Source organism: Abramis brama (assembly GCF_963993115.1).
Source record: "Abramis brama genome assembly, chromosome: 9".
NCBI lineage: Eukaryota > Metazoa > Chordata > Actinopteri > Cypriniformes > Leuciscidae > Abramis > Abramis brama.
Window position 1 is genome coordinate 11,131,151 of NC_139971.1, and position 22,607 is coordinate 11,153,757.

At 39.0% G+C, this 22,607-nt stretch overlaps 2 protein-coding genes across 5 annotated transcripts in view; one reads left to right on the plus strand and one right to left on the minus strand.

Moving 5' to 3' along the window:
• Positions 1 to 9,870, plus strand: part of LOC311089072 (uncharacterized protein) — a 37,658-nt gene extending 27,788 nt beyond the window's left edge. Inside the window, exons 3-7 of one of the 4 annotated variants that reach the window (XM_084123510.1) lie at positions 5,948 to 5,993; positions 6,548 to 6,622; positions 6,727 to 6,804; positions 6,909 to 6,974; positions 7,195 to 9,870. In XM_084123510.1, the coding sequence (XP_083979636.1) occupies positions 5,970 to 5,993; positions 6,548 to 6,622; positions 6,727 to 6,804; positions 6,909 to 6,974; positions 7,195 to 9,630 (2,679 nt within the window). In that variant the 5' untranslated portion in view covers positions 5,948 to 5,969 and the 3' untranslated portion in view covers positions 9,631 to 9,870. Of the gene's footprint in view, positions 1 to 3,800; positions 5,994 to 6,547; positions 6,623 to 6,726; positions 6,805 to 6,908; positions 6,975 to 7,194 lie in introns of those variants that run through there. The other 3 variants (XM_084123513.1, XM_084123512.1, XM_084123511.1) reach the window with 3 other exon arrangements.
• LOC311089073 (uncharacterized protein) lies at positions 740 to 18,442 on the minus strand. Its single transcript, XM_084123514.1, has 6 exons — positions 18,383 to 18,442; positions 3,676 to 3,812; positions 2,645 to 2,891; positions 2,151 to 2,293; positions 1,826 to 2,045; positions 740 to 1,267 (listed from the first exon to the last, which is right to left on the minus strand). The coding sequence occupies exons 3-6, from the start codon at positions 2,655 to 2,657 to the stop codon at positions 1,155 to 1,157; spliced, it is 489 nt and encodes a 162-aa protein (XP_083979640.1). The 5' UTR covers positions 2,658 to 2,891; positions 3,676 to 3,812; positions 18,383 to 18,442; the 3' UTR covers positions 740 to 1,154.
• Positions 18,443 to 22,607: the final 4,165 nt, after the last annotated feature.

The following is a 22,607-nucleotide window of genomic DNA, read 5'->3' on the forward strand; positions in this document are numbered from 1 at the left end:
TTCTTTTTTTTTTTTTTTTCGGAAGTCGCAACCCACCGTTCTGATTGGCTGACAAGTTCAAGTGACAAAACTTCCTGTAAGAATCAATATTGAAACGAAATATCTTTAATCCTATTTATTACACTAAATCATGAACTTTATTTCTAATATCAGAATATTTACCCTTACGCAACAAAAATATATTTCTCAATATATTACGTGACAATATATTTCATGTGTCTCCATATATTGTGAAATTTACATAGTAATATATCATATGATATATTATATAATAATATATTATATATATGCAAGTTATATATTGCAATATATGGGACAATACTGCAATTATTGCCGTTTTCATATATTGAATAAATACATATTATTATACTATTTAATATATTGTTATGTATATTGAAATATATCCCACATTATATGAAATTATATATTGGAAGAGGCATTATATATATATGTAAATATATATGTAAAATTATATGAGATAATATACCTCAGTGTACAAGATAATATAATCAGATTTATATGGGAACATGTCTTAAATATGTTGAAAAATATACTGATTTATATTACATAATATATTATATATAATTATCATATTATATATTGTATACATGGTAAATATGAAATAATCTAATGTACAATGTCTGTCATATATTTTAAAATATAATAGATTGAATAAGACATCAATATAGTTCACATTAACTGAATGAAGTTTATTTAAAAAACAGCAGCTGAAGGGACAGTGACCTGAGAACAAACAGAATGAAAGGCATGTCACCATGGTTCCATCTGTACATAATGTGCTTGGCAAACGGCAAGCTGGTTTGCTGGTAGGGATATGCCATATCATAATTAGTTCCAGGCTATACATTTTTTTTTTTTTTTTTTTAACATGTTATATGTTATATTTTTATGTGATCCAATAGATGGCAACAACAACTATAAATGAACAAAAATACTTAAAAGAATTAATAAAACATTTCCTAAAGGACAACTATTCTTCATTGTAATAAAATAAAGTGCAATCTTCAGTGCAACAAAAACAGAACAATCCCTCAGTGGAAAAAAACAGGACAACAATTCTTTAGTGCAGTGTTATGGATCCCGCATGCTAACTTATCAAGACCCACTCTGATTGGCCAGCCTTGGCCAGTCCTTCAGTTGTCCATGGACTTTTTCTTCTCCTGGTGTCTTAACTCACAGATCCTTTTGTTTATGGCTGTTCGTATGTCTGGAATCTTCGCCCCTGGGTGTTGCTGAACAACTGCATCTGTAAATAAGAAAGACATCCATAATGTTAGCCTCTGATTGTTGCAAAAGATGAGGTGGATCCTAATACTGGTAATATTTTTCTTATATGCCTAGTCCTCGCTCTTCAGTGGGTTACCTGTAAATAGTTCAGTCTGAAATCATTATTGGCTTCTCAAGGAACCAAGGAAGGAGTTAGGAAGGTTCTCCAAGAGGCTTTTAGAGCGAGGAGGTTATACTACTGTATCCACTTTGTTTTCCAGGAAGTATTGTGGACAGTGAAAGCAACTGTACTTTGCCGTAGCCAAGCGTATGCCTATGGGAGGTGAATTGGTGCTGGTGCTGGGATTTTAAAGCTGCTACAGGGGATCTATTTTAATGCTAAAAAATGTTTGATGTATTCTGACTAGATAGAGAAATCGCTTTATATCTAAAAGAATATCAAAGCTGTTAAAGCTTTTTATTCGTCCATCTGTTTTGCTATTAGTTGTGTACATTTCAGTCCTAAAGTGTTTGTTACCCTTTACAATAACTTTGCAAAATATATTAATCCATTAAAAATAAATTCTTATTGTCTTACTGAGTAAAGCTGTAAGCTTCTTGGGGTCCAGAGGCTGGCGTCTCTCTGCAGATGGATCGACCTTGTTGACCCCTCCTGTCAGGTTGGACTTCAGTAGGACATCAATGCTGAACAGGCCCAGCAGGAGGGTGCGGACCATTCCTTTCGCTGTAGGTTGTGCTTTTGCAGTCTCCCAACAATGGGCAGACACTCTGGTGGAGTCATCATTCCCTAGTGGCACCTAATTAATTGTAAGAAGGAAAGACAAACCAGAATAAAAACAAAGAAAATCACCAGTGACAGAATGTTTTATGTTTTTAATTGACCATTACAAAAATGTACTTACTGATGTTGGTTTGGGAGATGTGGGTTGAGGAGGTGATGGTAGAGCAACACTGGCCTCATATTCGCTTTCACCTCCATTGCTTGAGCTCTCTGTGATCTTGTCCGAAATGAGGGTCCTCACAGCTGCTAAGAGTGATGGAATTTCTGGAAAATATGGCCCACCGAATTTACCACAACAGGACTCCAAACAAGTTGTAAATACATAACATGTAAAAAACAAAATACACCTCCGCTCATTTTTTGGTGTCTCAAAGTGTAGCAAAATGTGTTGGTGAGGAATTCTGAAAGCATTACAGGGTTTCTGCCAGACCAATTTTGCCTCAGTGGCGCTACAGTGTTTAGCCCTAGGCTAAATTTTTCCTACAGGGAACCCTATACTACATCAGTAGATATCCCTTAAAAATGTTACATCTCTAACAATAACACCAAAAATAAGGAGACAGAGATTTATTCAATCTAAAAGAATCACTATTTTAATCTACAAGAGATAGTTGCCTTTAACTGCCATTTTGCGTAGCCTGGCGTTCTCCTTATGTAAAGTCTTGACTTGGGTCTCAAGATCTTTACTGGCTGCAGAAGATCCTACACTCTGCTGGTCCTGCAGTCTTTCATTCTCTTCCCTGAGGGCCCTGATCTCCTCCTCAAGTGCCTCTAAAGCAGTCCCCACTGGGCTGAGGACAGGTTCTTCTTGGGGAAGAACCTCTAATTCAGACTGTCTTGCAGCTATGAGTCTGTAGTTTTTCTGTTGGGTAAAAATGATCAAATCAATTATGTATGAAACAATACACACAAAAGTTAGGAAAATGAAACCAAAAACTGATTAAAATGAATCATTAAGTTTAATAGGTTCCATGGCTAGACTCTGTTTAAAATTCATAGCTGTAGTACTATAGTTCCTTTTTTTTTTTTTTTTTTCAGGAACATTCTTGTACAACCCAGCAGCGCTAACATATACAGACACACAAACACCTATGGGCAATTTAGAGTCACCAATTAACCTAACATGCATGCAACCTTTGGCCTGTGGGATGAAGCTAGAGTACCCAGAGAGAATAGCAAACTCCACACAAAAAAGGCCCCAGCCAGCCAGCGGGTTTGAACCCAGAACCCTCCCAGCAAGCAATAGCCATCATTTCACCGTCTAGGTTAACTATAGACCCAATATAGTCCAGCAATGATTAACACTTCTAGGCAAAATAACCTTGAATTTGGTTACATGTCGCTTCTGCCAAAATAACTTGCGAGATGTATGATATTCCATCATATACGCAAAGTCAACAGTGATTACAAGGTGTTTGGTTTTATTTGGTCTATTAAATTTTCACTGACAGCCCAAATTTTGCCTTGTTTTAGCCTAGACGTCTGGGCTGTGTTTGGATGGCTATTAGACATCTTTTAAACACAAAATTGCTTGCTGGGCTCTTGCTGTGAGGCGACAGTGCTAACCATTGTCAGAAATGTACAAATACAGACAGAAATGTAAAAATATATTATCAAAATAGCTGTCATGAAAAGAACCCTATTACCTTTTTTGCAACTTGTTCTACAGTTTCTTCCTGTGTGTCAAGGTAAAGTTTGTTGGGTACCCTCTTTCTCTTCTTGCTTTTTGGTAGGTCCTCTTGCAAGAGTTTCTGCTCAGCAACCTTAAGTGTAGACTCCTTTTCTGTTAGTAAGAAATAGTAGCAAGACAGAATTTAATGGCTAGAAACAAAACTATGTGGCTTACGTTACATCAAATACTGTATTTTACTGTCAAATTTTGTGCTGTTTTTACAGTTTTTTGTATCGTTTTCCCCCTGCTTTTTTATAAGTTTAGACTGTTCATTTTAACACGTTAAATTTTGCTGTCATGTACAGCCGCTAAACTGATTTTCACTGTACAATGTTATTGGCTGACAATGTTGACAGTTAAGTATTCTTATTAACCCAAATCTTAGCTGACAATCTTCAATTTAGGACTTTTAAAGTATGTGTTTAATTAATGTTTCACTTCTAAATAAAAATTCATACTCATGTGACTATGGCCCTTTAAAAGTTCAAATTAAGCGCGGGACTCACGTGACGGCCGTTAGCTAGCTCGTCACTGTCCCGAAGCTAGCTAATAGCCTACAGCGAACGTTACTTGGCCAATAATGCAAAAGCTCAACAGGATAATTGCTATCAATAATGTTCCATGACTAACCAAGTAAAAAAATATATATAAAAAAGCACTGTAGTTGCCTGCCAACTGCAAAATGTGTGCTGTTTCAACCGGCCACCCATTAGTAGGCCTCTTTCCACCGATGCTGCGGCACTCGATAAGATACTCCTTTTTAGAGTTTTCAGGATCGAAGTTTACAATCCAATTTACGGGGACTATACTGAGAGCATCTTTATCCTTCCCCTTTGACCAGCTCACTAGCGCAAACTTCATCTTTTTTTTTTTTTTTTTCCTCTCACCGCTGAGGCACGTACACACAGACGCAGAGTAGCGGTGGTTATGCGCATGCGCAATATGTTTGCGCGGTGCAAAGGTGCGCAAGCGTGGGATCGTGCAGTGTCGTAAACAGGATTATCATCTGCGCATGCGCATAACGGATCGTGCAAGCAGCAAACAAAGTGGTACCGACATTGATCGAGGGTTCAAACGGTTATTAAACAGTTGTTCTGTATTTACTGTTGTAGTTTCGTGTGGGTTTTTACAAGCTTGCGGCTTAGCTAAACGTAGCTAGCATGTAGCACACTGGCTCGCAAATAGGCTTGTGCCGATGGACTATATCAACGTCGATATCACCCGATGACACGAGAGGTGAACTAAGTTACGTTAGTTACAGACCCAGCCAAGCAATTCATTATTTCTGTTTCTCATAATAGTTTTTTTTTTTTTATATATATAATCAACATTTGCATAGGTAGGTACTAGATGTGTTGGGGAATGTATCATGTAACATTTTATTTATATCCAGCTATAATGAACGAAATGACTTGAAAAAAGATCCGTTCATTTTGCTGAACGAGATTCAAAGATCCGAGTCAGTAAAATGATCCGAACCAATCACTGATTGTGCTGTAGTGACTGACACCCGTAAGATCCAATAGAAGTGGCGCATTCAGATCGCGCCTGCGCCGCTGTCAGTGTGAGCAGGGTAGAGAGTCAGATGAGAGCAGATCTGATGAAACAGCAGGCAGCAGCACGGAGCATTTCTTGGAAAGTTGGACTTTGGATGCGTTATCTGGAGTGTTGTCATCGGAGAGAGAGAAGTGAAGTGAAAGTCAGAGGAAGCGCCGTGGACAATCTTCCTTAAAGGGATAGTTCACTTTAAAATGAAAATTCTGTCATCATATACTCACCCTCATGTTGTTTCAAACCTGTATGAGTTTCAAACCTGTAGGAATACTATGGAAGTCAATGGGACAGAAACTGTCTGGTTACTGATATTCTTCTAAATATCTTCCTTTCTGTTCAGCAGAAGAAAGAAATTCAAACAGGTTTGAAACAACATGAGGGTGAGTATATGATGACAGAATTTTCATTTTAAAGTGAACTATCCCTTTAAGTGACTACATGATAATGTCGCTTTGGTGAGTGAAATTTCAGATATTATTCTGATGTCATTTGGGAAACATGTCAAAGTCTCTGAAACGATTCAGTACAAGCTGAGTTTGAGTATGTCGCAAAATAAAATAACGAAATTATAGTTAAGTAGAAAAAAAATATATGTATGTAAATTAAAAAATGCTTGCCACACCCTACGCCCTGGACAGCCTCTGACAATAGATATTATTTAAAATAAGGACATTTTTTCATTCTTATCGCAGGAAACTGACTGAGGCCATCAACATGCATCAGTCAAACCAGGAAACGGTGAGTCATGAACATGACCTTTTGTGTGTATTTTGTAGACCTTAGACAGTACGCTGCACTAAATGGCCACATTTTATAACCAGTTAATTGAAATGTAATCCTTCTTGATTACTATCTGTTAAGAAAATTGAGCAAATAAGTAGTCCTGGGTCAGACCAAATGTTGAGTGGGATAATTGGAAAGCCCTCCATTTGAGGCATTTGGTGGAAAAATCTTATCTTGCCATCCACTTTGCAGGCGGTCAGCATTGGACACTTATCGCCCTCCCTTTTTTAAGAGAGTTCCTTAGAGTACATTTTTTGCTAGGATTTATTAAATATTGATATATGAAATACAGCCTAATTATAATGCATATCAAACATACACCAGCAGAATATATATATGAAGAGTTATTTTCCAAAACACTATATTTCCATTTTCAAAAATATTCCAAAATAATGTTTTTTTTGTGCTTCTCAGTAAATATCAGTAAAAGCAAAGTTTTGTTGTCTGAATTGGGTAAGGACAAATCAGATAACATTAACCCAATTGCAATTGCTATTCTTACACAGCAGAACCTGGATCTGGATTCCTCTGACCACGACTCTGACAGTGGCTCAGAAGTCGCACATGATGGTGGTGGGATTACTGTAAGTAATCTACTAATATCTGATACTACTACTAATCTACTGTTTTCTGTGTTTGACTATTTCACTGAAAGCACTTCCTCTAAGACTTCTCTATTCTTACACAGCAGAACCTGGATCTGGATTCCTCTGACCACGACTCTGACAGTGGCTCAGAAGTTGCACATGATGGTGGTGGGATTGCTGTAAGTAATCTACTAATATCTGCTACTACTACTAATCTACTGTTTTCTGTGTTTGACTATTTCACTGAAAGCACTTCCTCTAAGACTTCTCTATTCTTACACAGCAGAACCTGGATCAGGATTCCTCTGACAACAGATCTGAAAATGCAGATGATGTTGATGACATTACAGTAAGTAATTTTAACAGTGCAGTGATCTGATTTTCGTGTCTTCAAACTTTAACTATTTCGCTTTCCTAGCCTTTTTTAAAATTAACCTAAGCCTTATTTTTACCCTGTATACAACAATGCCACATCTTTAATATTTTTGTCAAGTTTTAATTTTGTGCAAAATTCCTAGTGTTTATGCTTGTCAACTATGCCTTGGACTTACTGTATTTTCCCATTACAGAGCCTGCACGCAGACCCTGAATCAAATGAACTACCACCAAATTTGAGCCAAACAACAGAGTCATCAATCTTCAGTTTTGAGGACAGTGTTGATTTTGGTGTGTTTGAACCACTATGGCAGTCTTTTACTGACTCTGAATCCATTGGCAGTGGAGAAGAATTTCCCATGGAAGACAGCACTGACAAGTCAGTAAATGAAGAATCACATTTGGGAGTAGGCATTAATGAAAGGTTTCCTCCAGTAAATGATGAGCCACTTTACACAGGCTCACAACTAACCAAAGCTCAGAGTTTTTTACTTATCCTTTCATATGCTTTGAGACACTCACTTACTGGTGTGGCCCTGTCTGATCTTTTAGATTTGATTAATATCCACTGTCCAGAAAATGTTCTAACTTCAAAGCATCTGTTCTTAAAAGAGCTTAAACCAATACAAGGTCACCTAGAATGTCACATATACTGTCCCAACTGTGAATATTACATCGGCGACCAAGTCACTGAAGGGCAGTGTTCTATATGTAACTCTACATGGGATAGAAACAGCTCACTGAAGAATGGAAATTTCTTCCTATACTTACCCATCCAAACGCAACTGGAACATCTTCTTCAAAGAGAAGATATTGCATCTTGTCTTAAGTCAGGAAATGGCACATGTAATTCAGACGATTATGATGACATATGTTGTGGTAAAATGTATCATAATCTGAACAAAGATGGCGGCCCACTAGATAGTCCTCATGCATTCTCCTTAACATTAAATTGTGATGGAGTTCCAGTATTCAAATCATCCCAGTATGGAATTTGGCCATTACAAGGGATGGTAAACGAGCTTCCTTATCTTGTCCGTAAAGAGAATGTTTTACTTTTTGGCCTATGGTTTGGTACTAAAAAGCCAAATGTTAATACATTTTTAAAACCATTCACAAAAGAGTGTCAGTCATTGTCAACTGTTGGCTTCAAGTTACACAGCAACAACATTGTGAATGATTGTAGAGTGATAGCAGCTGTTATGATGTGTGATTCAGTTGCCAGGCCCATTCTGCAAAACATGACCCAATTTAATGGTCATTATGGGTGCAGCCTCTGCCTACATCCTGGTGAACAAGTTCCAAAGGGAAATGGAACTGTTAGGGTTTATCCATACAAAGAAGTTCCCAAAAGGGATCATGCTTCAACCCTAAATGATGCAAGGGAGGCTGTGCGTACCACACAATCTGTGAGGGGCATTAAAGGGCCCACATGTCTTGTCAACATCCCACACTTTGACCTCATATCTGGAATGCCTCCTGACCATATGCATAATGTACATCTTGGAGTTGTTCGGCAAATGACAAGCATGTGGCTGGATAGTGAACACCATGAGGAGCCATACTATATTGGTAATCGTGTTCCTGAGCTCGACAAACAACTCTTGAGAATGAAACCACCTTGCAATATCACAAGAGTGCCCCGCTCTTTTCAGCAAAGGACGTTTTGGAAAGCCAGTGAATGGCAGAACTGGTTACTTTTTTATAGCATCTTTGTGCTAAAGGGAATACTACCCCATGCATTTTACCAGCACTGGTTAATCCTTGTCACCTTCATGTTCTTGCTATGTAAGGACACTGTCACATCAGAGGGGTTAAAAAGATGTGAAAAACTAGTTGTTGAGTTTGTCAAACAGTTTGAAACACTGTATGGAAAGGAAAATGTGTCATTTAACGTACATTTATGTCTTCATTTGCCGGACTCTGTGAGAAATTGGGGACCTTTGTGGGCACATTCAGGATATATTTTTGAGTCTTTTAATGGGGAGATACTGAAGATGTTTCATGGCACCCAGTGTGTTCCCTTACAAATAATGAAACAATTCACATATAGACAAGTGTTGCCTCTTTTGAAAAACAATGCACTGAGAAATGCTGTGCCTAGATGTATACAGCTGTATAACAACTTGACTGGTGAAAAAAAGCTGAAACAGTGTGAAAGAGAAGCAGATCAAGTTGTGACCCTTGGTTTACACTATGTACGAAAACTTACATACGAAGAGATACTGGCTATGAGAGAGAAACTTTCAGTCACCACGGATACAATTGTGAAAATATTCAGTAGAACTTTCGTCAAAGGAGAACTGTATTACTCAGAGCAGTTCACTAGAGTAAAGAAAAGGAACAGCTTCACTGTTTTGTTGGATAATGGACATATAATCACTGTATATTATTACATTGTGGTAGAGAGACTTGATGACAGAAAATGTTTTGCTGTTGGAAGACAGTATGACAAATCACACAGTTCAGTGCTAAATTTAGAAAATGTAGTTGGCTTGAAAAGAGTGTTACAGGGCAGGAAAAAGGTTTTTGATGTGATGCAATTCAACAGGAAATGTATGTTAGTTGATCTGCCACATTATACCAACCTTTATGCATGTATACCTCCACGTTGCAGTGTGGAGGACTGAAATGTCATGTTGATGATGAAATGTCATGTGGAGGAATAAAATGTTGAGGATGAAATGTCATGTGGGAGAATAAAAAGTGGACTCAAAAAAAAAATGTTGTAATTGCTGCTGTTAATGATAATTTAATTTATAATACTCTCATCTACATTTTACAATATATGAATCAATACATAGCCATATATGGTCCATCCATATGGCTATATAATGTAAAATATAATGAATGTCATGCAAAAATTTGATTTGGACTATTGTTAATCAACCTCTCTGTAAACCTATCCATGAGCTTGCTTAACTCATAAAAAAATACTTTGTTTCAATAAACATACATGCAATAATGTAATACAGTTTTGTTTGTATATCAATGTATTTTAATATATGAATCAATATATAGCAATAGGTTGTCCATCCATATATTGCTATATATTTTCAAATATGAGGAAGTTTCTGATACATTGAAATATATTTTCTAATGTATTGCAATATAAATTCTAGTATATTGCAATATATTTTTGTTTCGTAAGGGTATTCAAAAGTGTTTTTACTGTTATTTATTCAATAATCTATTTATGGCTATTTTAATCTGGGTTACACGTCAACATGTATCCTTTGTGGTTGTTACACACACACACACAGGTATAATTTGAAATGTAGGTTTGTCAAAAGAAAAAAAAAGGTACATGCATACATTTAAAAAGTTTTCTAAGTGAAAATTGTGTTTTACTCATGTGAGGAAACTGCTCGGCTACAGTACTAATAAAAGATGCTGGTCATCAGTCTGTTTTATTTAAAGGAAATAGACAACTTTTCTTGCTTTTTGTATGGCAAACAAATGTATAAAATGTTTGAACGTTTAAAATCCCTGTGTGTCTTATTTTACTCAGAATTTTGTAGTAATATATTTAAATTTGTTGTTTTACAACACACACACACACACACACACACACTATGGGTTGGGTTAAAAAATAAAACATTTTCTTTAAAAAATACTAAAATAACAAAAGTAACAACCAAATTTATATACACTAAAAAGATGTTTTTGTGTGCGAGCCCAGAGAATCACCAGAAAGCTTTTGATGAAGTTTCATTCTTTAAACATCTAGGCTAGCCTAAGCAACTGTCCTAAACCCATTAACAAACCCATTTAGGATGCACTCTTCCCCCGCCAGTTCCACTCGCAAACACCTTCACTGTGAGTTAGATAAATGTTTTGATTCTTTGTCTTTTTAACACTGATCCTATAGGCGTCGGGAAACAGATACAGATGTTCTAGAAGAAACGACACCTTTTCTTGTTGAGAAGAATAAAGCACGGGATGTGTGGGTAATTAGGCCTCTTTGGCTTGATGAACGTGTCTGATTCTTTGTCTTAGGCATTAACATAAAACCTAAAGTTCAGGTACTACTGATCCTACTGAGGTACACACACACACACACACACACATTTACCACTCTACAGATAAGGCGTTGTCGGGAAAATTCGTTTCGTGTACCTACCCCGAAGTGACAAAATAAAATAAAATTCTGTATTAAAATTTATAAGAAAAGACCAGTACTTTGTTTAGGCTTGGTTTGTAGGGAATTACAAACCTGTGCACATATATTCAAACGTACATAACTATAGAACCAATTCTTAATGCGCATGTGAGCACCATCAGCGTTTTATCACAGGTTCGCGTTTAAAGTCTGTGTAGAGAGAACGGTGTCATCTTATTTATTTATTTATTTTTCTTTATTAAGGACCATGTACAATTTCCAACATAAATGTTACCATTTGATGCATTGTACTAGAGTTAGCCATAGGCTAATTTACATCTGCAGTCCATTAAAAAACAAAAAACATACAAATTACACTCAAACCTACCCCCTAACCACACATACACAAAACACATTTTGTCAGCACCACATCAATGTCAGTGGGTACATATTTGAGTGGTCTTCAGAAAAGGTTTCAGTTTTGATTTAAAACTCTTAATGGAACTGCAGCTCTTTATGTCATCAGTTATTGCATTCCACTGTGTAGTGGCTTTAAAAGAAAAGGCAGATTGTTTAAAAGTTGAACGGCAAAAAGGTATGGTACAGTCAAAAATAGACGCTATTCTGGTAGATTTTACAGAAATTGCTGGACGATTGCAAACAAAAACCAATAAACATGCAGGGGCCAGGCCATGTAGAATCTTATACACTAGAGTCAAGTTTGAAAAGAGTCTAAAATTTTCAAAGCTCAATAAATTGTGTTTCTCTAGGATCTTGCAATGGTGGTACCGAAATGGCTTTTTATCAAGGATTTTTATAGCTTGCTTATATAATGATTCTATAGGTCTAATGGCAGATTCACTGGCCTGTCCCCAACAGGTGATACAGTACGAAATGTGTGAAAAAATGAAAGCATGCATAAATATTTTGGCTACATCCATAGGGAGGGACGATCTAACCTGTCTAAAGTTTGCCAAATTATATTTTATTGTTTTTGTCATTTTCTTGATATGTTTCTTGAAGTTAAGATTCGAATCTAAAATTATACCAAGATATTTAAAATCAGTAACTATATCAATTAATTCATTTTTAATAAAAATGTCTGCAGTTTGAATCTGCCCCTTAGTTTTACAAAAGAACATACCTTTTGTCTTGCTGATATTCAAGGTAAGACAAGATTCTTCAAACACCTTGCATAGCATGATTTAATTTCTCAGCTGCTAGCTGAGCATTTTTTGCATGGGTGTACAAAACAGTGTCATCGGCATATAATTGTATATCAACACCGTGACAGTGCTGTGGAAGATCATTAATATAAAGGCTAAAAAGTAAAGGACCTAATACAGATCCTTGAGGCACGCCCATTGTGTTTTTCATATAGCTGGAGCGTGCATCTTTGATTCTAACACACTGCATCCTATTTGACAAGTAAGATGAGAGCCATGCTAGTGTTTGTGCAGAAAATTTAAAATTAGAAAGCTTGGAAATAAGGACATCATGATTCACTGTATCAAAGGCTTTACGCAAGTCCAAGAATACAGCGGCAACAACTCCTCCCTTATCAAGTTGTGTTCTAACTTTTTCTGTGAAGTTCAAAATGGCTGTTTCTGTGCAATAGTTCTTCCTAAAGCCAAATTGCATGTGATTTAAAGCAAGGTTACAGTTATTTAGATGCGTTGTCAGCTGCTCTATGATAATTTTCTCCATTACCTTTGACAGTACTGGTAATATACTTATCGGTCTATAATTACTTACTTCATAGCGGTCTCCAGATTTGAAGATGGGTGAGATAACTGCATGCTTCCAGTTATCAGGAAAACAGCTGTGTGTAATTGAAAGATTAATTAAATGTGTAATTGGGGGGGTTAAAGTCTCTAAATGTTTCTTAACTAACATACTATCCATATTAAAAGCATCTCTACTTTTAGAATTCTTTAAAGAACAAATGATCTTTTTAACTTGTCCTTCATTAGTTGTCACCAAATTTAAACCCTGACCTTTATTAGTATGTATAGTAAGTTTTCTTTTTTTGAAATAATTTCCTAGCTCATGGACTGACTCAATAAAAAAAGAATTGAGGCAATTTCAACATTTTCTTCAATTTTCTTACCCTGAAATCTGAGATGTATATCTCTTGTGTGAGTTTGTTCTCGCCCTATGAGGTTATTAATATTTTTCCAGGTTTCTTTACTACTACCTTTAGTCTCATTTATTACTTGAAGATAAAAACGTGATTTGGCTAATCTCAGTTCCTTAACCACTTTATTCCTCAAACCTTTATAAATTAAAATATCTGTATCTCTTAGCGGCTTAGCGTCTTAGCGGCCCCTAATTTAATAACAAATGATCGTTGCGACGGAAGCGAATCAATCAAAACTAACTTTAGCTAGAAAATAACTTTTTTAAAGAACCGCTATAAAGCCAAAACAATCTCTGTTACCTTAAATTATACGCTTATCTCTGTAAAGCTGCTTTGAAACAATCTACATCGTTAAAAGCGCTATATAAATGAAGATGACTTGACTTGACTTGACTTAAAAGAACATCCCCAGACATGTTATTTTAATGAATATAGCCAGTGTGGTGTAGGGGTAATGGTATTCCTGAATGTCTTGACTCAAATACTTTGACTCAGTTAACATATAGGCTACCCTATTGATCAAACAACAACGATTTTGACACTCATGGTGTCAACATTACTTAATACCTGCTTGGGTGAATTTCACCCCCAACAATCAAAGGAATACAATCAGCAACAGTTTCCCCCATACAGACGTTCCCCCTGTAAAAACATTTGACACCCACTGACCAGTCAGTTTGAGTGACACATGGATTCCCTGTCAATCACTAGTGACACTAGTGACACTACTCACAGACATATTGGTTGACATATCACAGACGTGTGGTTGCTAAGGGTGTTGCTAAGGGCGCAGTGATAAATAGAACTGTTGGGTGAAGCGGTCATAGAGCTGGTAAGTCCCGCCCCTTCCGCTAACCCCACTGGACCTCTAGGTTGAAAAATCGTCAATGCAAGTGAATGTGAGAAAATAATTATTTTCTGGTCCCGTTTGAATTTAGCCATGAATGTGAACATATGTTGTCTGTGAATTTTTAATATAATTTTTCGTGTGAAGAATGCTACAATTTAGCGGGTATAAGTTTGATTCGGTTAGACTTTGTGTGAGAGCACTTTGTGGACTACAACTCTTCGTGGCTTTCGACACGTTTGATATACGTCACCACCACTAGCACACGGATCCCGCTATACATGGCTGTGTCTTTGGTGCACTTCACCGCCTTCTTTCAGGGAGAGGACAAAATCATTGAGCGTGGTGAAAACCACTTCAAGTCTGGGCATGTGGAGGGGTTCAACTACGCAAGTGGGGAGATGGTCGGCGTTGTCCACGCTAGTCGACGAGAAAGGTGTTATAATGTTTCGGTGAGTCTACTAGCTAACTAGCACGTTAGCAAATTGCTAGTAGCAGTCACTGTAGCAAAAGCAAAGCTCCCGAGGGTTAACCATTCTCTTGAGTCTTTTCGATTGTTATTCACACATTCGGCATAATCCACGAATGTACAGATGTGGCCTTTAAAAATGCGCGTCTCAGAGAGAAGAATGCCGCGAGCACTTCCGAAATTCTGCGGGATCGTGCAGAAGGGGGATTAGGTGTTGGACGCAGGAAATACTAAAACCTGTAGATGGCAGTCGTGTTTCATGTGGCCATACTGAGTTGACGAAGTATGACGAAGACAATGTTTTCTTTTGCCAGTTACATAAACAGTCACATATTCTTCATAAAAATCCGACTCAAACGCGCATCATTTGTCTTATTTTTTTTTCTGTGTACTTACAGTAGAAGAGACATGATGTATGATAACTGAGTCTTATAACACAATAATTTGCGAAGACCTTTGAAGAGACCGAGAGCATTTGCGCAATATCATTATCTTTAGTTCCTTTTTGCATCTTAACGTTTTAAATAGCTTTAACATGGTTGTAATGCGCTTTTCTGCATTACTGTACAGTACTTTTTATATTATCATGTTTCCCTATAGGCGTCGATTTCGGTGGGGACGGTGGGTACGCACCCACCAGATTTCGTCACGAGTCATTTTGTACCCACCACTTTTAACTTCCGTCCATATTAATTTGACTTTTGGTTCGATTTTTTTGACCGTTTTCAGTGGTTATGAGGAGCAATATGAGAGAGAAATTTGGTAATCATTGTCTGACCCAACAAAAAAAAAACATTATAATATTTATTTTATTTTATTTTTCGTGTTCGCATTTATGAGGGAAAAATCAAGGTGTCAGTTTACGGTTATGGACGTGAGCGCTCTGAAAGCGGCACTAAAATACTGCTTTAAAACTTTCACAGAGACCTCAAACAGAACAGGGCCCGGTTTCCCAAAGCGTTCTTATCTCTAAGTAGTTCTTAACCTATTCCTTAACCTCTCTCTTAACCTTATGGGACGGTTCCCGAAACATTCGTACGCTAAGTATATCTTTTGTAAGTCATACTTTCGTAAGGTTGGTCTGGACCACTCTTAGCTTTACCTTATCACTGTTGCAGATCTATATGAATATAATTCTGAAGTTTTAATACACCCAGACAGTATTAAATTAGGCTAATTCAAGTGTTTTCATGCAAAGAATAAAATTGTCATTACACTAATTATATTATTATACAGTACAATATTATTAATTTAATTAAAACGCTCTTTTAAAGGCCAGTGAAAGCATAGGCTACTGTCAGTTAAGTCCTATTCGGACGCTAATATTGTTTCTCATGGGCTCGTCCGGTATTTTAAACATTTACAGGGGTAAGTCGGTGATTTTAGTGCCGTCCGAATCCATAATATCAGTGTTTTTCTCACCCAACCCGCGTAAAAATCCCTGGCCAAATTAGTACCTTCAGTTTTTTGACAAACAGGTCGTGTGGTAATTTAATTGCCGTCTGAATCCACATCTCTGAGTTTACAAGAGATTCAAAATTCACGGTTTAAATCCTTTTTGATCACTGCCGAGCACTGTACGCAAGATGTAAACTTTTATTACTGAAATGCTGGAAAGTATTTACAAGAACAATATTTCATCGCAGCTCCACCTCAGCGAACAAAAATGGGTAAGAGAAGAAGGCACGTACATTTTTGAAAATATGCAAAAATATATGTTACAATTTTAAAATATGTAGGCTAGGCTATTATAGGCTATTATAGTTTGGATTTTTTTTTTATATTATCCAATAATCATAATAAATTGCAATTTCAACTATTTCTGAAGTGCTTAATTTATAAAGATCACCGCTTTCTCACATAAACAGCCCCTGCACGAGAGAATAATTGATTGTCGAGCCATCGATATCAAACAATTCAGCAGCATCGCCACGGACAGCGCCGGGTAACGTCGCAAGTAAGAAGGAATATCTTAAGCAGCTTCCTAAGGTATGGTTCGGGGAACACACTTAGGAACATAAACACCTTTGGTAAGATATATCTTTCGAGCTCTCTTAGCGCGCTAAGAGTGAGCGTTATCGGGAAACCGGGCCCAGCTGCCTTTCTTTAAATTGAATTTCGTTTTTTATTAATTATATCTTAATTTTAATCAATGTTTCATAAACCAATTGCCTGGATTTAAGAAGTAAATATAGCAGACAATCACGACATTGGAGGCGCCAGCGAGTGAACTGGATATGAGAGAATAAATTGGTAATCATTGTCTGACACAACAAAAAAACATTATAATATTCATTTTATTTTAATTTTCGTGTTTGCATTTATGAGGGAAAAAACAACGTGTCAGTTTACGGTTATGGACGTGAGCGCACTGAAAGCGGCACTAAAAGACTGCTTTAAAACTTTCACAGAGACCTCAAACAGAACAGCTGCCTTTCTTTAAATTGAATTTCGTTTTGTATGGATTATATCTTAATTTTAATCAATGTTTCGTGAACCAATTGCCTGGATTTAAGAAGTAAATATAGCAGACAATCACGACATTGGAGGCGCTGGCGAGTGAACTGGAGTTCGTCTCATAAATGAACCGAAACTCAGCGTATAATGCACATTCACATTCACAGCGTATTTAGACACATTTAGACGCATTCATAATCATTACTTTTACCGGTTCTTTGTGGCAAGCTTTATGCGTGCGGTTGTGCGCTTGAGTGCTATATTACATAAACGCTCATTATCCTGTAGGCTATATAAGTAGGCTAATTAAATTAATATAAAGGGGCGATTTGTCCACGAATTACTTAAATGAACAACTAGCCTACTAGTCGACTAGAAAAAAAAAAATGTTAGTCGGAAGCAGCCCTTATTCCACATATTTTCGAACCAGGCAACAGGACATCTGTTGAGCGAGGGACCCTGCGGAATGAACGAGCGGAGCGGAATATTCAGAAATGCGCTCTCCACTCACGAGCTCTGATCGGAACAAACCCGAACCTCACTGTCTGCTGAACTTGCAGAATCATCAAAATATAATATTTTCTAAAGAAGAATTTTAAAACTTTATTGGTGGTAGTTGAGAAGAATTCCTCTTTCCATATCTAAATCATTTTGAGCGCAATATAAATGTATCATATTGTTATTCTTATTATATAAGAATAATACGTTTTTTTACAACATTTTTAACATATAAAGAATATAAGTTTAGCGTGTTGTGTGTATTTCCTAATTATAAGTTTTTGGTGAAATTGCAACAAAATAAGTGCATAAAAAACATAAAAAACGTCATTACTTTTTAAATTCTTATTCACTCTTTGTTTAGCGATGTTTATAAATATACTATTTTTTTGCATTTTGTTGACAAACTGTCCTACACTGAGGCCACATCCACACGAAGCCAGAGCTTTCCCTATCCAATTTTTTTTTTGTTAAAAAAAAAAATCCGTAAACATGGCGTCGTCTCAAGAAATATCTGCGTACACACGAAACCACTGAAACCACTGAAACCGACTCAAAACGATGTAGCCTATAGCCTATAGTATCCTATACCAGACCAGGCGCTGTAATTCTGCCACAGACATACACTAAAAACGGAGAAGAAGACTTAAAGCATGCGCATAAACCTTGCGCGCTGTATACAACAATAATAGGCACAGTAGCTTCTTCTTTTCTTTTCTTTTTTTCTTCGTTGGTGTTCCTGATTCCCGGTGTGGTGTTCCTGTCGAGTTCGTTCTGCCTGTCGTCTTCCGAGGATCCTGTTTCGTCTCTTCACTCTGCGGACTCGTTTGGTGTTCCCGTCAACTTATCATTCAAGGATATCATCTCACCTGTTCACACCACGGGATCCGGGTTGCCCATCTGCCATCCTGCGCTACCAGGGACCATCGAACTGTGTGCTTTATATCTCTGACTACGTGTTCATTCAATAAACCTTTATTCTTGCACTTGCATCTTCTGTCCTTATTTTACGTGACAAGGACATAAAAGTCAATGGAGACGGTTGGATTCTTTTTCCCCTTGGTGGGCGTGGTCTTCAGATTATGACGCGTATCGTGAATAAAGCACAGCTATTGACCAATCAGAATCAAGGATTGGAACTAACCGTTTTATAAATATATACAGTATATATATATATATATATAACATATATATAATGTATATTATTTAAAATAAAATAAAAATACATTTATATCACCACACTGTTTTACCTGGCATAAAAAAAATTATTGCCTGTATGGGAACCAGTTGTGAATTTTTGTATTATATATAGGGATGTCCCGATCCGATCACGTGATCGGAAATCGGGCCGATCACGTGTTTTCAGACTCGATCGGAATCGGACGTTACCTCCCGATCAGGACTCGGATATATATGTATATATATTCTCATTATTTTTTAACACATCTATAGTTATGCTGTGATAGAGTGGGACACTCTGAAGGGGATAATACTGGTCTGACAGTTTCCTTTGACAGTGCTCCGGTCAGAGAGAAGGGCACGGAGAAATTATTCCAACAAATTTTATTATTGAAGTTTGGGTACAGGCATTGGTGTACAAATAAGTATGTGTGTGTGTGTGTGGTCTATAAAAGAAACAAAGAATAAAATAATATTAATCACAATGTACAAAAGTATAAAAAAATATGTACAAAGGTATACAGTAATATCCAATACAATAATAAACATTGAATCAGAATACTGAAATATAATAATTTGGTTGAATAACCTGAAAAGAGTCATAAACAACTAATATACAGGCATACAAAGGGTTAATGAGGCAAAGTAGGAATACTAAATGGATTTGGTGGTCTTTGCTTCCCTCTAGTGGAAGCGGGCGCAACTGCACCCCATGCGCCCAGCACGTGAGGGGTGCATGGCCAGGGAGTGCCGAACTACACTCTAGGTGCGTCTGACAGCGACACAGAGGCTAAACACGATTTAGCAGTAGGACTAAAGGGCATAAGAACTGAAATATAGCACTCGAGAATACAGCTTAAGGCTGAAATAATGTAAAGGAAACAATCTCCAGTCTAACAAGGCTTATAACATAGTCACGTGATACCTATTAACTAAAGAAATACACACGAAAGTATCAAAACCATGCGTATAATATACTTAACAGGAAAACAGGTGAAAGTAGACAACATCTAAACAAGTTTGATGGCAATATTTGCATCTTAGTGCAGGATGAAACTTACTTTCGCTTAGGTTACGCACACGAGAGCCACCATCCCACAGAATGCGGAGTCGGGAATGAGGATGTGATGCGCTCGGAAAGGAAATGACATCACTACAGTTTCAAAATAAAACGACAGGAAATAAAAGACTTTCCGACATAGCCGCCCCAAATTTAGCAATAAATTTGAATACCAAAGGAAAGTCTACTTAGTTAGCGTCGTCTTCATCCTCCCAGGCTGGCAACCGCACAAGGCGCACGACTGGCCGTAGGTAGGTCTGTCCCTTGATCTTAACTTCAGCTGCCCTGACTCGTCCATCCGAACCGGAACAGGTCTTCACCACTCTCCCGATGGGCCACTGAGCTCTGGGTAGCTGCGAATCAACCACCATCACCACCTGGCCAGCAGTCAGATTGTCTGTGTCCTTGTGCCACTTCGACCGCTTCTGAAGGTCCGGGAGGTGGCGACGGATGAAGTTGGACCAGAAATGGTCCGCCAGGATCTGGCTGTGGCGCCATCTTCTTCTGCTGAGAAGGTCACTAGATGCATAGACAGCCTGTGGGAGTGATGCGTCGTGGCGTCCCATCAACAGTAGATTTGGTGTGACGGGATCCGGATCCGCAGCATCGGAGGAGATGTACCCAAGCGGTTTAGCATTGAGTATTCCCTCCACTTCAATCAGCACAGTTTGCAGCACAGGTTCGGCGACGGTGTGGTCCTGAAGGATGACTTGGAGAGCTGACTTAATCGACTTGATCTCTCGTTCCCACGTTCCCCCAAAGTGTGGAGACCCAGGGGGGTTGAAACGGAACTCGATTTGCTGTCTGGCCAGCTGTTCTTGAAGAGGAACTTCTAAAGCGGCAAAACTGGCTTGCAGCTCCACAGCTCCACCTCGGAAGTTGGTTCCTCTGTCAGCCAGGATCTCAAATGGCTTGCCGCGGTGGGCGATGAAGCGGCGGAGAGCCATCAGGAAAGCATCAGTGTCTATGCTCTCCAGTAGATCAAGATGCACACAGCTCGTCGTCATGCACTTGAAAATCAGACCCCACCGCTTCTCTGTGCGCCGGCCCACCTTGACGTTGTAGGGACCGAAACAATCGACTCCAGTCGACCAGAAAGGTGGCTTGTATAAGCAGAGTCTGGCAGGGGGTAAGTCTGCCATCCGAGGGACCACTGGAGTAGCGCGCCATTTCTGACATTCAACACAGCCGTGCTGATGACGCTTGATGGACTCTCTTCCCCGGAGGATCCAATATCTTCTCCTCATCTTGGCGAAAACCCGCTCGGGACCAGGATGTAGCAGTTCACTGTCATATTTCTTAATGAGCAACTTCGTAACATGAGATTTGGGATCGAGGATGATAGGATGCATCGCATCTGGGTCAAGATCTTCTGCTCTGCGTAGTCTACCTCCCACTCTCACCTGGCCAACAGCTTCATCATACTCTGGAGCAAGCATGAGCAGGCGACTCAGTCTCGAGATGGACTTACCAGCAGCAAGAGTTTCCACCTCTTCAGGGAAGGACTCACTCTGGGCTTGTCTGAGGACATGTAGCTCTGCTGTTTGGACGTCAGCTGGTAGGGTAGGGTCATGGTAGGGCTGCTCTGGTCATCAGCCGCCCCGTGAAGGCTCTCATGGGTAGCCTTGAGAAGACTGTCCCAGTTATCTATATCAGACCTGAGTGTCGTGGTCGGAGAGCAGGTAGTGGCTCCACAGAACAATGTCTTCCGAAGTTCATCCTCGTCAGCTTCTTGGGCCTCTATTAACTGAAGCACTGGCCAGGAGTCTGGATGTTGTCGGAGGAATGGTGGACCTTGGCTCCACCGGTTCGGCTGGCTGAGCTCGCGCAAGGGTTTGCCACGAGTAAGGTCATCGGCTGGATTGTCAGTGGTACTGACATACCGCCAGGTCGAGTTTTCAGTGAGCTCTTGAATTTCTGCGACTCTAGTTCCTACAAAGACCTTGTAGCGACACGAGTCGGAATTGAGCCACGTTAAAACTGTCATCGCGTCGGTCCAGAGAGTGACTTGCTGGGAAGGGAGTGACAGTTCTGTCATAATGACTTTAGCCAGCTGGGCTCCGGCTAAAGCAGCACACAGTTCGAGGCGTGGCATGGATAGTTGTTTGCGAGGGCTCACTCGTGACCGAGCCATCACAAATGCAATGTGGACTTCACCTTGATTGCCTTGGGTGCGGAGGTAAGCGACGGCCCCGTAGGCTCTTTCAGAGGCGTCGCAGAAGATGTGTGCCTCTCGTCTGGGTGGCCCAGTGTCTGCTACTGATGGGACATAGCATCGGGGGATTTCCACTTGTGGAAGATGGACTAGTTCACTCTCCCATTGTGTCCAGATATCCAGCAGAGCCTCTGGTCTGATCGGTTCATCCCAGCCCACTCCCACTCTCCACAGGTCTTGAATCAGGATCTTCGCTCGTGTGGTGAATGGAATTAGGTATCCGAGGGGATCATATTGTGTTGCCATCACCTTGTAGACGTTCCTCAGAGTTGGCTGTGAATACTCTACTGGTCTGTGGCGGTACCCAAGGCGATCGGTAAGGCAGTTCCAGCGAAGGCCTAAGGCTGGCTCTTCGGGATCTTGTCGAGGCTGAGAGAGCCACAACTCGGTGCTTGCTGCTTTCGCTTCCAATGGAAGATGCTCAACAACTGTGGGGGTGTTACTGGCCCACTGCCTGATGTCAAAGCCTCCAGCTGAGAGCAGTTTACGCATCCGGTTGATAATGGTCTTGGCTTCATCAGCGTTCGTGACACTGGTCAAACAGTTGTCGACGTAGAAGGCAGTCTCCACAAGGTGTAGGATGTCCTCATGACTGCTGCTGTTATCCTTCACATGCCGCTGAAGGGCGTATGTGGCACAG